The sequence below is a fragment of the Labeo rohita genome, chromosome 16 (assembly GCF_022985175.1).
Source record: "Labeo rohita strain BAU-BD-2019 chromosome 16, IGBB_LRoh.1.0, whole genome shotgun sequence".
Taxonomy (NCBI): Eukaryota; Metazoa; Chordata; class Actinopteri; order Cypriniformes; family Cyprinidae; genus Labeo; species Labeo rohita.
In genome coordinates, this window is record NC_066884.1 from 22,274,381 (window position 1) to 22,288,725 (window position 14,345).

General features: G+C 37.8%; 1 protein-coding gene across 1 annotated transcript in view; it reads left to right on the top strand.

The window, feature by feature from the left end:
* cicb (capicua transcriptional repressor b) overlaps positions 1-11,509 on the top strand; it is a 51,697-nt gene extending 40,188 nt beyond the window's left edge. Inside the window, 10 exon segments of the mRNA XM_051131938.1 lie at positions 1,201-1,340; positions 1,459-1,619; positions 1,796-1,977; positions 2,794-3,261; positions 3,352-3,674; positions 4,819-4,973; positions 5,893-6,050; positions 6,153-6,287; positions 6,380-6,505; positions 9,607-11,509. Coding sequence (XP_050987895.1) covers positions 1,201-1,340; positions 1,459-1,619; positions 1,796-1,977; positions 2,794-3,261; positions 3,352-3,674; positions 4,819-4,973; positions 5,893-6,050; positions 6,153-6,287; positions 6,380-6,505; positions 9,607-9,899 — 2,141 coding nt within the window. The 3' untranslated portion in view covers positions 9,900-11,509.
* The last annotated feature ends 2,836 nt before the right edge of the window (positions 11,510-14,345 follow it).

The following is a 14,345-nucleotide window of genomic DNA, read 5'->3' on the forward strand; positions in this document are numbered from 1 at the left end:
TTGTTTTAATTAGAAATTTTACAAACCTTATAAAATGTTATTAAAAAGTCTGACATAAAAGATGACATACATTTAATAATGTTAAATAAATGCCATTACAAAGGTAAAAACGAAATTCCCCTGTAAATCACTTTGAGTCAATATCACCTTGTAATGGGAAGGCTAATTTTTGATCAGATATTTTTATTATTGGTTAGAAGGTACTCCTGATATTTGTAACTGTGCTCCTAATTTTTTTTTATCCATTTGTTGTCCAATTGTGCTGTTGCTTGTAATTAGTTTTTTATTCTTATTTTAATCACTGACTGTTTACTTGTCTTCAGTGAGCTTTTTTTAGTATTACTTTGTGATACTGACACTGGTGACAAGAACTATAAAAATTCTGTGGTACCAAATTTTGATGATATAAAGACCTTATTTAAAGCAAAAACAAAAAACAAAAAAACCTATATTGTTATATGGTTACCATTAAATAAAATTACCCATATCGTGATATAAGATTTTGGTCATATCACCCACCTCTACTCACCAACGTGGTTTATTTTTGCTGCATCTTCAGTTTGTTGTATGTCTTTTTCGACCAAAAAATGTCTGAGTGTGTATTACGCTGATGATTAAATTCATGCCAGTTGCAGTGTGCATAACCTAATGTGTAATAGAAAAATATACTTTGGGCTTAATTTGAAAGCTAAAATCATTTTATTTGAGACAGACAGGGAGTTTAAAGTGTCCGAAATAACTGCAATTTGTCAAAAAAAGGAAAAAATTCTTTCAAATTTGCAAGTATTATGGACAAACCACAATTTACATTTTCAGTGCAGACAGCTACACTATATACACGTATGAATTATAATCTTAATTTGATGCACTGCTTATGTCTGGTCCGGACAGGATTTTTGACAGCAGGCGGCTTTGTTCACACAGCACTAAAATGGAACTTCACCAGTACCCAGGAAATTGCTGAAGCTCTTAACACGATTTCTAAATAGAAAAATGCTGTTCATTTTCCATAAAAGCCTGTATGTGTGAAAGTGCCGATTGTCTTTTGATTGTATTGTGGCTCAGAGCCATCATCATGTCTGCTTTTTTGTTTTACAGGTACTATTCTCCATAGTTTTGTTCTGTGCCAGATAAGACAGTCTGTGCAAGACCCAATTATTTTAAACACTTTGTTCTTTCTTTCTTTTTTTCTTCCTGCAGTGCAAACACAGTCACCAGTCTTGCAGGGCAAGATGCTGGTTCCCATGGCAACAGTGAGGGCTGCTCCTGCCCCCTCTCAGCAGTTTCCCTTGGTAGCCCCTCCTCTTCCTGTTCAGAATGGAGGACAAGCAGGAAGCAAGGTGAGATCTCAAATGGTAAATGCTTAAATAAATTGACACTGAATAACCAAGTAGTGCTAATTATTATTTGTGCGCGTGATCTTTTTTTTGATCAGCATCTGTCTTGTTTCCTTTCTAGATTATTCAGATTGCGCCTATGCCTGTCGTCCAGTCGCAGCTTCCCTCTACGGGACCAGTGCAACCCGGGAGCCCGTTTTCTGTTACTATGGGAACAGCTACAGTGGTCGCCCCAGGCTCTACCCCGTCTCAGACCGTGCTGCTACCGCCCCCACCTACAAGGTATAACGCACACTTTTCACAGGCCTACTTACACTCACCTAGCCGCACACGCACAAACATCTCCCCCACTCTTAGTTTAACAACTCCTACACTCCTGAAGTGCTGCAGCACTAGAGAATAACCCTGCATTGCTGCTCTCACTTTTGGTTTCTGTAAATATCACTTTTCTCCTACAGAATCACTTATGTACCGTCCACTCCTGGGGTTCCTTCTCCTTTGCCATTAGTTCCCACGACAACAGGCTCCTCCTCTCAGACAGCTTCAGGAGCACCTGGATCTGCTTATGTTCCTTCACCCTTGGCGACCTTTGCAGCGATCGCTCATCCGGGACAGACTTTGGTACAGCCACTGATTGCAGGTCAGTGGACTCAAAATGAATAGAATTTAATGCATTTTTAAAGGGACAGTTCACATAGAAATGAAAATTTTGTCATTAATTACTCACCCTCATGTCGTTCCAAACCCTTAAAAGAGAAAACCACTTCCAGAACAAAAATTGACAGATAATGTACTCACCCCTTGTCATCCAAGATGTTCATCTCTTTCTTTCTTCAGCCGTAAAGAAATAGTTTTTTGAGGGAAACATATAATGGACTGGTATGTCGTTAGGGTATGTTGAAAAACTCCCATCTCATGTTCTCCCTCAACTTCAAAATCGTCTTATATCGCTGTTTTACCTTTTTTGTTGAGGGTGTTTGATCTTCTTTGCATGTTCACTTTGCAAAGACTGGGTTGGTACTTCTGCAGCGATGTGGGATGATTTTGAAATGATTTTTGAAGTGTTCATGTAGAACATCCTGCATCAGCAGCATCACACACGCCTCGTGTTACTCCCGTGAACATGCGGCGAAGACTGAAACAGAAGAGAGGAAATTTTTAAATAAAGTCGTTATTTTAGTTTTCTTTGCACATAAATATTATTCTCGTAGCTTCATAACATTATAGTTGAACCACTATTGTCATTTTACAATAGTCCATGTCCTTACTAGGGCTGGGTGATATTGACATTTTCATTTTTGGATGAACTATCCCTTTAAAAACGTTAGGGCAGTCAGTTGATTGTTTATATATTCTTTTGTGATTTTAAAAATACTAATAATTAAATAAAAGCTAATTTTTGGGTTAGTTTGCATTTTGGGTGTTTGTAAAGTGCTGTTATCTATTGTTTTACCAGGCCAGCCTTCGCTGTTGGCCCCGGCCCAGTCTCCCAGCGCCCCTCACGCGCCTGCCATCACCGCCATCTACACCCCTACAAATGTGACCTTGGCAACTGGGGTGGTGTCTATGGCAACGGTGTCACCCAGTGTGGTGTACACAGTGTCCAGTTCCTCTAGCCTATCTCCTCACATCCTTCCTAAACACACCACAACAACCTCCATGACCTCTGTAACCTCGGACAGGCAGGGGAACGTATCCGCACACGCTGAGCGACAATTGCACCAGGAAAGAACACTGGACAGGCAGCACATGGACAGTCAGGTCTACACACAGTCCTCTGAGAGACAGACTGAGAAGGTTGCTCTATTACAGCCGGACAAACAGTTCCAGATCCCGAGTAAAAGCAGCAGCAGTTCGGTTGCGCCCCCACCGGGCACCTCAGTGCCACTGCAGCCTGGAAGCCCTGCTCAAACGTCTCATTCTGGTACTAGAAATTTTAACATGGTAAAATCCATCTGTTTTCATGGTAGTGGTGATTTCTTTGAGACACAGTCCCTCTTTTCTCTTTCAACAGGAAGTGCTCCCGGGACGCCTAAACTGATCACACCAAGGCCTCCTCAGAAAGTGAAAGCCACAGTGGCCAACATCCCAGTGGGCAGTTATGATGGAGGAGGGAGAGGCAAAGAACGAGAAAAGGAGAGGGACAGGGAGAAAGAGAGAGAGCGAGAGAAGGACAAAGAGAGTGCTAGTCGGTTCTCATTTGAGGTTGAGAAGGCAGCTGAGACGAGCTCACCTGCAACCTTTCCACCAGAGGAGGGGTCCGCAGATGCCCCCGCCCACTCTGTAGCGGAGAGTGCTACACCTAGTGGCCGCAGCAAAGAAGCCAATTCTAAGGAGGTTAGCATTGTTAACCTGACTGACAGTTACATTATAAACAAAAACATTTTAGTTTTTATATCAGTGTGTTAGTTGTCATATACAGTTGAGGTCAAAATTTTACACCCCCCCTCCTTTCAGAATCATTAAAAATGTTAATTATTTTACCAAAATAAAAGGGATCATACAAAATGCATGTTATTGTTTATTTAGTACTGACCTGTATAAGATATTTCACATAAAAGATGTTTACATCTAGTCCACAAGAGAAAATAATAGTTGAATTTATAAAAATGACCCTGTTCAAAAGTTTACATACACTTGATTCTTAATACTTTGTTAACTGAATGATCCACAGCTGTGTTTGTTTTGTTTAGTGATCATTGTTCATGAGTCCCTTGTTTGTCCTGAACAGTTAAACTGCCTGCTGTTCTTCAGAAAAATCCTTCAGGTCCCATAAATTCTTTGGTCTTCCAGCACTGTTGTGTATTTGAACCCTTTCCAACAATGACTGTATGATTTTGAGATGCATCTTTTCACAGATGAGGGACTCATATGCAACTATTACAGAAGGTTCAAACGCTCATTGCTCATGCTTTAGAAGGAAACACAATGCATTAATGCAACCGGGGGGTGAAAACTTTTTGAATTAGAAGATGAGGGTAAATTTAACTTATTTTGTCTTCTAGGAAACGTGCAAGCATCTTTTGTAGCTTCTGAAGGGCAGTACTAAATGGAAAAATTATGATATTTAGGCAAAATAAGAAAAATGTACATCTTCATTCTGTTCAAAAGTTTACACCCCCAGCTCTTAATGCACGGTGATGTAAACTTTTGAACTGGGTCATTTTTATAAATTCAACTAGTATTTTCTCTCGTGGACTATATGTAAACATCTTTTATGTGAGATATCTTAATCAGGTCAGTACTAAATAAACAATAACATACTTTTTGTATGATCCTGCTTTTTTAATAAATAACATTTTTAATGATTCTAAAAGGGCGATGTAAACTTTTGACCTCAACTGTATATTAGGTTTTAAATGTTTTAATTAATTAATTAAAGTAACTGATTTGTATGTAGGCAAAAAGTAGTTTTTTTTTTTTTTTTTTCAAATTAATTCCTTTTGTAATAAGCTCATTCTATTTGTTTTCCTCCATCCAGGCTGAATGGAAGGACTCCCGCCCTTCTTCTCCATTGCCTCCTCCATCTGGATCAGATCCTGCTCTGGCTCAGTCTCATGGTGATAAAGATGCACCGCCCAAAAAAGTCAAGGCCCGGCCTCCACCACTCAAACGACCATTTGATTCTGTTGACAAGTATGTTTTGTAAATGAGCTTAAATTGATTTTTACCTTTATAAAGCCACTTTTTTATTACCTGATTAAATGAATGCATCATCTTTTGTGTCAAGTTCTTAAGTTTAATCAGTAAATTCAAATAGTAAGACACTATAGGGCTGTTACCAAATGAAATCAGTACAGTCGTGCTGATATTTGGAGAAAAACAGCACTCTTTGTGTGATATTAACTATATCAGATGATATAAATGTAAAAGACATGTAAAAGCCATACGGGGACATTTTTTACCCATTTACCTCGAATTTTGGGGAATTCTGAATGTATTTTAATAGACTAAATCACGCAGTGAAAGTGTGAACTCTAAATGTGCTTGCACAGTAGTATAACCTACATCTGTGTTTGCGTGCACTCTCCGAGTGTGTTTTTGTTTGGTTTTCACGATATACTTATATCATGTCACATCACATATCGTTTAAATAACAGTTACGATTATATCGTACACCCCTAGTTGGTTGTAATTATTTTCAATGAGGGTCCAGGTGATATTTTGCAGGCAAAAGGCCTATTTTTTTTTAAATAAGGTCACTTTCAAACCAAGCAGCTTTCCGTTGGTTAACACAGCAAATTCATTTAACAGTTTTGAACATGACACACCCTCACAACAAATTGTTTATCATGTGGATTCCTATTGAAATGACTTGAGTTCACGTAAATTCTCTCAACAAACTTAAATGTGACCTTAGGGTTAGTAATTTATTTTAGTAAATTATTTTAGTGAATAATGACAAATTTGAAGTGCTAACTTGGAAATAATCCAGAATGGTAAATATTTTAATGTATTAATTAACTGCGTTTCAATTGCATTAATGTGATCTCAGATTTTGGACCCCACTGTATGTACGGAGTAGTCAAAATCTTGTGATTGGTCATGTGTGCAGGGTCCTGTCAGAAGTGTACTTTGAGGAGCGATTTGCAGAGCTGCCAGAATTCCGTCCAGAGGAAGTTCTTCCCTCTCCAACCCTGCAGAGTCTGGCCACCTCCCCACGAGCCATACTAGGCAGCTACCGCAGGAAGAGGAAAAACTCCACCGGTGAGAGTAAGATTCAAACCTCTCTAAAGAATGAATATGAATTACGCAGTTAATTTTGTTCTTGCATATCAAATCACAAATCAGCTAACCCTCAATTCCCCTTTACAGACCTGGACTCATCCACAGAAGATCCCATCTCTCCAAAAAGGAAAAGCCGGCGCAGATCGAGCTGCAGTTCAGAGCCAAACACACCTAAAAGTGCTGCAAAGTGTGAGGGGGACATTTTCACCTTTGAAAGGCCAGGTAATACTGCACCACCCACAGAAACTTCAGCATTCTGCAGCCTATATTATCCTGATTCAACTACATTATAATTCTCTCTTTATCTGGTACAGATGGAGAGGATATTCTGGGGGAGCTGGAGTTTGATAAGGTGCCCTACTCCTCTCTCAGGAGAACTCTTGATCAGAGGAGAGCTCTTGTCATGCAGCTATTCCAGGAGCATGGCTTCTTTCCCTCAGGTAACGCACACATTTCTATAGAGTACTGTACCACCCACACAGCTCTCAGATAGCACATAAAATAAAATCACAGAACAAATCTTAAAGGGAACCATGGCTATTAAGACTTGTATGGCTTAATATAACATAAATTATGTCTTTTACTAAAACATGTAGTAGAAAATTTGCGTTATTTAAAAAAAATTCAGTTTTATACATATTTGTACTATGGAGGGCACCATTATTTTGATGATGTGAAATGGTTGCGCTCTGTGAGCTACTGATGCTACCTGTTGATATTTTCACAGCAACACAGTTCAAAACACACAACACAGCTACTGTGAGTTTACAGGTGGTGAAGGATATAAGTGTAAACTTAAACCAAATGCCATACCATTTGTGGATTTTCCCCACAGTGCATCTAAATGCCCCGGATATTGATTAAAATCTGTGGCCGTGGCATCATGACAGGCATCAGCATGTTTACATCCTGCCAGGATGGCATCTAGCGTTTCTTGTCTCTGCTGTTTGTAAGCTCTTTCAGTAGCTTACAAACAGAAAAGCAGTAAAGATTACGTCGCTTCTCTTGTTGACCTTCAAGTGAAAATTACAACCACAAAAACCGTACAATGTGGCATCGTATCAGTATTTTATTTCCGAGGTGTGTTGCAGCAAAAATAGCAACAGGTAGCGGCAGTAGCTCACTCAGTGCAGCCATTTTATTATATTAAGTCATACAAGGTTCCCTTTAACAAAAGCAGATGCTATCAGCATAAAATTATTCGTTAGACCCATGGATTTCAACCAGGGGTTTTTTGGATCGATAGAAGACTAATGGAATCTTAACAAAATATAAACTAATAGTTATAAATATATTTAACAAAAAAAATAAATAAATAAATAATAAAATAAAATAATATATATATAAATAATAAATAAATAAAATAAAATATAATCAAAAATACATTAAATATATTTTATTAATGTTTCTAAATCTAATATAATCAACCTTTTTTTTACATTCATGATCAAAAGAAATAACCTCTCATCATCTAGCAGCTTTGAGTCACTTCACCAGCTTTTTACCCTTTTTTTGGAGAAAAACTGCTGTCAAATACACACTGAAACTCAAACATCTTCATGACCGACTGACTAAATAAAAGTTCAGTTTATGTTATATTACCATATTACTAATATATTACTATGTATTACTAATTTATTACCAAGTAGTAATAGTTATATTATTTTTAAGGAATATCATACAACCAAGTTTGTTGTGCAGCATTTTATTTGACCAAAAAATAAAAATTAAATGTTTTGTTGTCAATTAATAATTATATTTTCATTTGATTACATTACAAAGATTGATTTAATTAAGGTTTTATTCATTTATTTCATTAGACATCGGTGATAAATTATAATATGTCATAAAACGTAAACAAAATTTAGGAGAAAATAAAATTTGAGTCCTAATTTTGGGCCTTAAATTAAAAGGTAGCTTCCTCTGTGGCATTTAATTGTGAACAAAGGAGTTATGTTTACATTCATTCTCATGTGGAAATAAACATGTGGAACGCCTTTCCACATTTATGGTAAATGAATATCGTGATAATATTACTGCCCAGCCCTAGTGCACAGTTCCCAATATTAAAGGAATCAAATGAACATTATCTGAAAATTTTCATCATCACATCATTCCAAGCATGTCTGGAGAACAAAAATGAAAAATGCAGTTACAATAAAAATTGTCTGAAGCTTCAAAAAAGGACCATAAATGCATCATAAAACATTTACACTTCTGATGCCTTGTGATGGCTTTGTGTGATTTAAAAAGACCAAAATTGAAGTTAGAACTTATTAAGAGAATCTTGCTCTGATTTATGTTGGTAGTCCTTAAAGGAACACTCCACTTTTTTTGAAAATAGGCTAATTTTCTGACTCCCCTAGAGTTAAACAGTTGAGTTTTTCCGTTTTTGAATCCATTCAGCCGATCTCCGGGTCTGGCGGTAGCACTTTTAGCATAGCTTAGCATAGATCATTGAATCTGATTAGAATGATAGCATCTCACTCAAAAATGACCAAAGAGTTTCGATATTTTTCCTATTTAAAACTTGACTCTTCTATAGTTACATCGTGTACAAAGACGGACGAAAAATTAAAAGTTGCGATTTTCTAGGTCGATATGGCTAGGAACTATACTCTCATTTCGGCGAAATAATCAAGGAACTTTGCTGCCGTACCATGGGTGCAGCAGGCGCAATGATATTACGCAGCCGTCAACTCTGCCGGCTGCAACTCTGCATCAACACAAACTTAGTTGTGATATCATCGCGCCTGCTGCCTGATTATTTCGCCGGAATGAGAGTATAGTTCCTAGCCATATCAGCCTAGAAAATGGCAACTTTTCATTTTCCATCGTTCTTAGTACACAATGTAACTACAGAAGAGTCAAGTTTTAAATAGGTTCAATGATATATTCTAAGCTATGCTAAAAGTGCTACCGCCAGACCCGGAGATCGGCTGAATGGATTCGAAAATGGTAAAACTCAACTGTTTAACTCTAGGGGGAGTTGGACAATGAGCCTATTTTCCAAAAATGAAAATTCTGTCATAATTACTCACCCTCATGTTGTTCCAGATCTGCAAGACCTTTGTTCATCTTCAGAACACAAATTAAGATATTTTTGATTAAATCCAAGATTAACGGATACATTTTAACACAAATATGTAGTAATGACAATGATAAAATAGCGACCCTGGTTCGATTCCCGTCTCGAGTTCGTAATCCGATCCCGCTCCCCTCTTTCTCCCAATGCTTTCCTGTCAACTTTCGACTGTCCTTTCTGAATAATAAAGGAACAAAAAGCCCATAAATATAACTAAAAAAAAAAAAAGAAAACTTGGATTTCTTCAAAAATATCTTAATTTGTGTTCTGAAGATGAATGAAGGTCTTACGAGTTTGGAACAACATGAGGGTGAGTAATAAATGACAGAACTTTCATTTTTAGGTGGAGCATCTTCTGAGATTATGAAGGCTAAAACCCCTGCATTAAAACCCCTTTTAGGATTTTCTAAACGCTCTCTTTTTCTCCCCCTTTCGCCCCTCTCTCTCGCTCAACAGCTCAAGCTACTGCTGCGTTCCAGGCACGATATGCCGATATCTTCCCTACTAAGGTGTGTTTACAGCTCAAGATCCGTGAGGTCCGGCAAAAGATCATGCAAACGGCAGCTCCGTCGGAATCGGCCGGCGCTTCAGATATTTCCTCATTACCGGGACCTTCCGGGATGGCGGTGGCCGCCGGTGACATAGCTATGGGGGCAGAGCCTCAGGAAAAAGAGGCTGAGCGGGAGGGTGATCAGAACAGCTCGGAGGAGCCCAGAAACGCTGGAGATTCACAGGACACCAGCAGATGAGGCTGACGGGCAGACGGATGGCTTGAAGACCAGATGTGTCTCCCCTCAACATCTGCATGATCTACATTTGTTGTCTTGTCTCTGCTATGACCGCCTCCGAAGGACATAGAGAGAGAAAAAAGCAAGAGCAAAATGTCTATGTATATGGAGCAGATGAGGGGAGACGCCCCAAAACGCTTTGGGGAACGTTTTTGAAACTTCTCAGTATTTTACGTGACGTTGAATTATGAAAACTTTACATTCAGACACTTAAACGCAGACACTCTTGAATATACACTCTTGAATTTACAGCATTATATTAGTCATTAGGCTTCCTTTGGACTTTGAAACTAGAGGACTGTGGGCCTGTCCCATACGCCAGTGAAGTCACAGTGCTGCTGATGCCTCTAGAAAGGCGGGACGTGCGAGGGCACCCCATCCCTTTTCAGACTTGTGTTCGTATGGCAGTAGCTTGGCCACAGGTGTTTTTTTTTTTTATTGGTTTGTGGGTTACTGCCAGTCATTGTGAGGCGGGCCTCCATTGGCTGAGTTTAAGTGATAATGAAGACTATTGGACTGTAATTTTTAATTTGTAATTTTTTTTCCTTCTTTGTGGTGTTTTAATTTTTGAAGACTTTTCATAGAGAGCTTTGTTTAGGCACTGAAAACCTTCGGTGAGGGACTGCGCTGCCATTCGTAAACCTTTTCGTCCTATGATTGGCTTTAGTGGTTGTCAATCAAACTGGAGTCATTCCAAAGCCTCTGATTGGCTAGCCATGAAGGAAAAAGGTCATGGAAGGGAAGTCAACAGGCACATTATTGCCATTGATTTATGTTTTTTTTCCATATATTAAGAGATTCCACGTATTTAAGCATTTCTTTCCCTGCCTTTTTTATTCAACTTTTCATGAGCTGGTGAAGCACGGAGCAAAGAGAATGTTGGGAATATATTCTTAAGAATTTACTATAAGAATTTTATTAACTTTTTAGAGGAGAAACTTGATTTTTCAACACGTAATGCTACAGGTCATTATGTTATAAAATCTCATTATTACTGTTCTTATTAATGCTTTGTTGTTCTTGTGGATCTGATCCTTATAACCTATATATACTGTATTCTTATTAATATACTCTTTCTTTAGCAGAAACGGAGGGACCGGGTTCTACGCCACCCTCCTCCCTCGCTCCTAGAGGCACTTCCACTACCTTTTTTAAAACATTTTTCTCTTACACTCTTTATCTTGATATTCACAGTATGTTTTATTTCTTACCAGGAAGTAATTACATAAGCCTTTGTTGTTACACTCCAAAAAACATCTTTCTGGTAGTTGTACTTGTTTTTTATTTTTTCGGTTTGCCACTTACATTCCTCCCCTTTCTCATTCCTCTTCCTGTCACTTTATCGTTCTTTCCTCAATCACTTTAAGGCTGTGAGGTGGGACTGGGAGGCCACAGATGGTGATTTTTCTTTTGCAGCACTGGTCTTTGTTGTACATAAATACAGTAAAAGAGTCCAAAGACTCAAGCATCACAATAAAGAGCAAAAACATCATTGGAATAAACAAAGCCAGTAACAAGAAATGAAATTGTATAACAAAAGGAGAAATAAAGAAATATGGTTATAAACTGTTCTTAATGCGTTACCTTGTTTTGCTGATTTACGTATCCGAGAGACTTTATACGATAAGCTTTAAATTTGAACTGTATCTCTCAGTAAACAAATAAATAGATGTTTAAAAAAAAACAGACTCTTTGTTATAAGTAAAAAGATAAGCACTGACTCTCTTTATTGGACGCTGATTGGGTGATGTTATAGATGTGCATTTAATTTTTTTCATTTGTCTATTTTTGTGTGTGAAGTATTGAGTTCTGAAAGTTAGAGTATGCCTGAATAGTACATAAACTTATTAGATGTAACCATAGGTTTCCATATATTTTATCAGTCACAGTTTTACTCCCTTGTGAACAGTGGCGATTTCTTTAAGACTGCAAGGGAAGCTCAGCTTCCCCTATAATGTCACAAAATTAATGGTCAAATTATGTACTATTGTATTAACATTTTATTGACTAAAAATGCGTTAGAAAACGTTCATCTCAAAGACGAGTTCGTTCAGAATCAGTTAGATATAGCAGCTCGGCTGACTTGCTATATCTAACTATCTAACTTCTCATACATTCCCGTAGCGTCACAGTGCATTTCCCCGTTGAAGCCCAGCGTCCATTGACTTCAATGCGGCTGCTTTGAACGTTTTTTTTCAGTGCTTTGAAACTAGACGGTCATTGGATAAACGCTGCGATTATGTCCCGCCCACGGACGCTCAGCGTCTCTGGGGGTGAATGAGGAGCAAATGAGGAGTGGGCTGGCCTGGACTCCGAGCTTCTGCATGATGATTGGAGGGTCTGTCGAAAGATTGCATCTCCTTTTGACTGACAGCGATTTTGTACTATAAGGAATCGCTGAAGCTATTCGCGCTCAGTCCCATCGCGGATTTCTCAAGTTCAGTCGAAATAAAAACTGCTGCAACCTATTTCTTTATATTTGCTTGGCGAAATTGCTTGATTTTCATCATACATTCCACACAATTATACACCACATTCCTTGTTTCACTTTTACAGAGTTTAATATTTTTTTTAGATCGTTCATTCATTCATTCATGTTAATATTTAATGTAGTAATCAATATATATATATATATATATATAGATTACTACATTAAATATTAACATGGAGGATGACTATAAATTAATATATATATATATATATATATATATATATATATATATATATAGTAATCTTGAAAAAATTTTAACATAACATAATGAAACCTTATATTTCTATTAAAATACTTTATAAATAAATAAATAAATAAATCTCCATAATAACCTTATTTAAATTGCAAAATATTTATACTATATAGTAGCATCTGACTAAAAGAAAAAATACATCATATTTTGCATAATAAAACTAAAGCTTTTTTTTTTACGATTGTTTGCATTGTGACTTACTTATGACAATAAGGCACATTCTTGTGAATAAATAAATAGACAATTTTATGATGTAGGCCGAAAATGAGCTTCCCCTATTTGACAGACCAGTAGCCGCCACTGCTTGTGAAGAAGATTAACGACTCTTCGCATTAAGTTTGATTGACAGGCGATCTGACCAATCATAACGCCGAATCTGCCATTTTGCCCGACAAACAAACCAGACAGGAGAGTAGATTAATGCTGCCTTCATGCAATGTCGTAATTACCGTAATTCCGAGATGACGACACGTGACATTTTACTCATAGCTTTCCATGTTGTCGGACTCGGAGGTAGTGTCTAAGTAGCGCCAAAACGAACCTGACGGCGGTCACGTGGTACATCTGTAACTGGTTTAAGTCGTAATTCTAAAAACATTCCGAGTTTACAAATTGTAATTACGAGTTCAGGAACACGTGAGGGCTTTGGCGTTGATAGTGTTGCTATAGAAACATAAGTCAGATAAAGTAGAATGTCACGTGTTTTCCTCTCGGAATTACGGCATGGCGTAAATGCAGCATAACCTCGGTGGACTTAAACTTGAAAAATGGCATACTGACATCGTTTCGCGATTAAAACTGGATATTTTCTGATATTTTCTTTCATGTTTATTTCGCGCTATAACTAGTAAAGAGGAAGAGACGATCGGTTCATGTCCCGCTTGACCTGAGGCGCTAGTCATCTGTCACGACACATTGAAGAGCCACAAAATGGTAACGTTATTTATTGTTTGAATTTCTTACAAAATGACAACATTTTAAAGCTGAGACTTTCTTTCACAGCTAAAGTAACCTGCTTTGTCTTGTCCGTTGGCGCGTTTTCAGTGTCCTCTTCGCTCCGCGATGTATTTTTCACCATGTGAAAACGTGTGGAATGAAAGCGTCATGGCTTGTAGGACATAGCAACAGTAACTAAGGGGAGCGGGTCTTTGCGAAGGGTTAACGTTACTCCAGTAAAGACACTTTTATGATCATTTCCTTAAATTCGTTCAAACCTGATTGACTTCTGTGGTACACAAAAATGTTTTTTATTATGGTATTTGTCCATACAATGAAAGTCATTGGGGTCTAGTGTTTTGACCCCCTTTTTGACTTGAATTGCATGTACTAAGAACACTGAAACACTCAAAATGTCTTGTTTTTGTTCTGTAGAAGAAAGTGTTATAGGTTTAAAATCAAAATGGAAGTTTTTTGGCTTTTAGTATGAATATGTTGGCCGTAAGGTGATCTATAAGCTAGTCTGTTTCGAAACAATGACGAAATTCGCATTTATAAGATAAGCATTCATAACTTGCAGTCTGTAACCTCCACCAATATGGATTAGTAATTTTGATGACATTGCCCAGCACTTCAGCTTCTCATCAAACGTTCTGTCCAATCAAATGCTCTCTAGAATCCGAGGCATCCCGTCCCCTACACTATTGAGGGTTCACACTTATGTCAC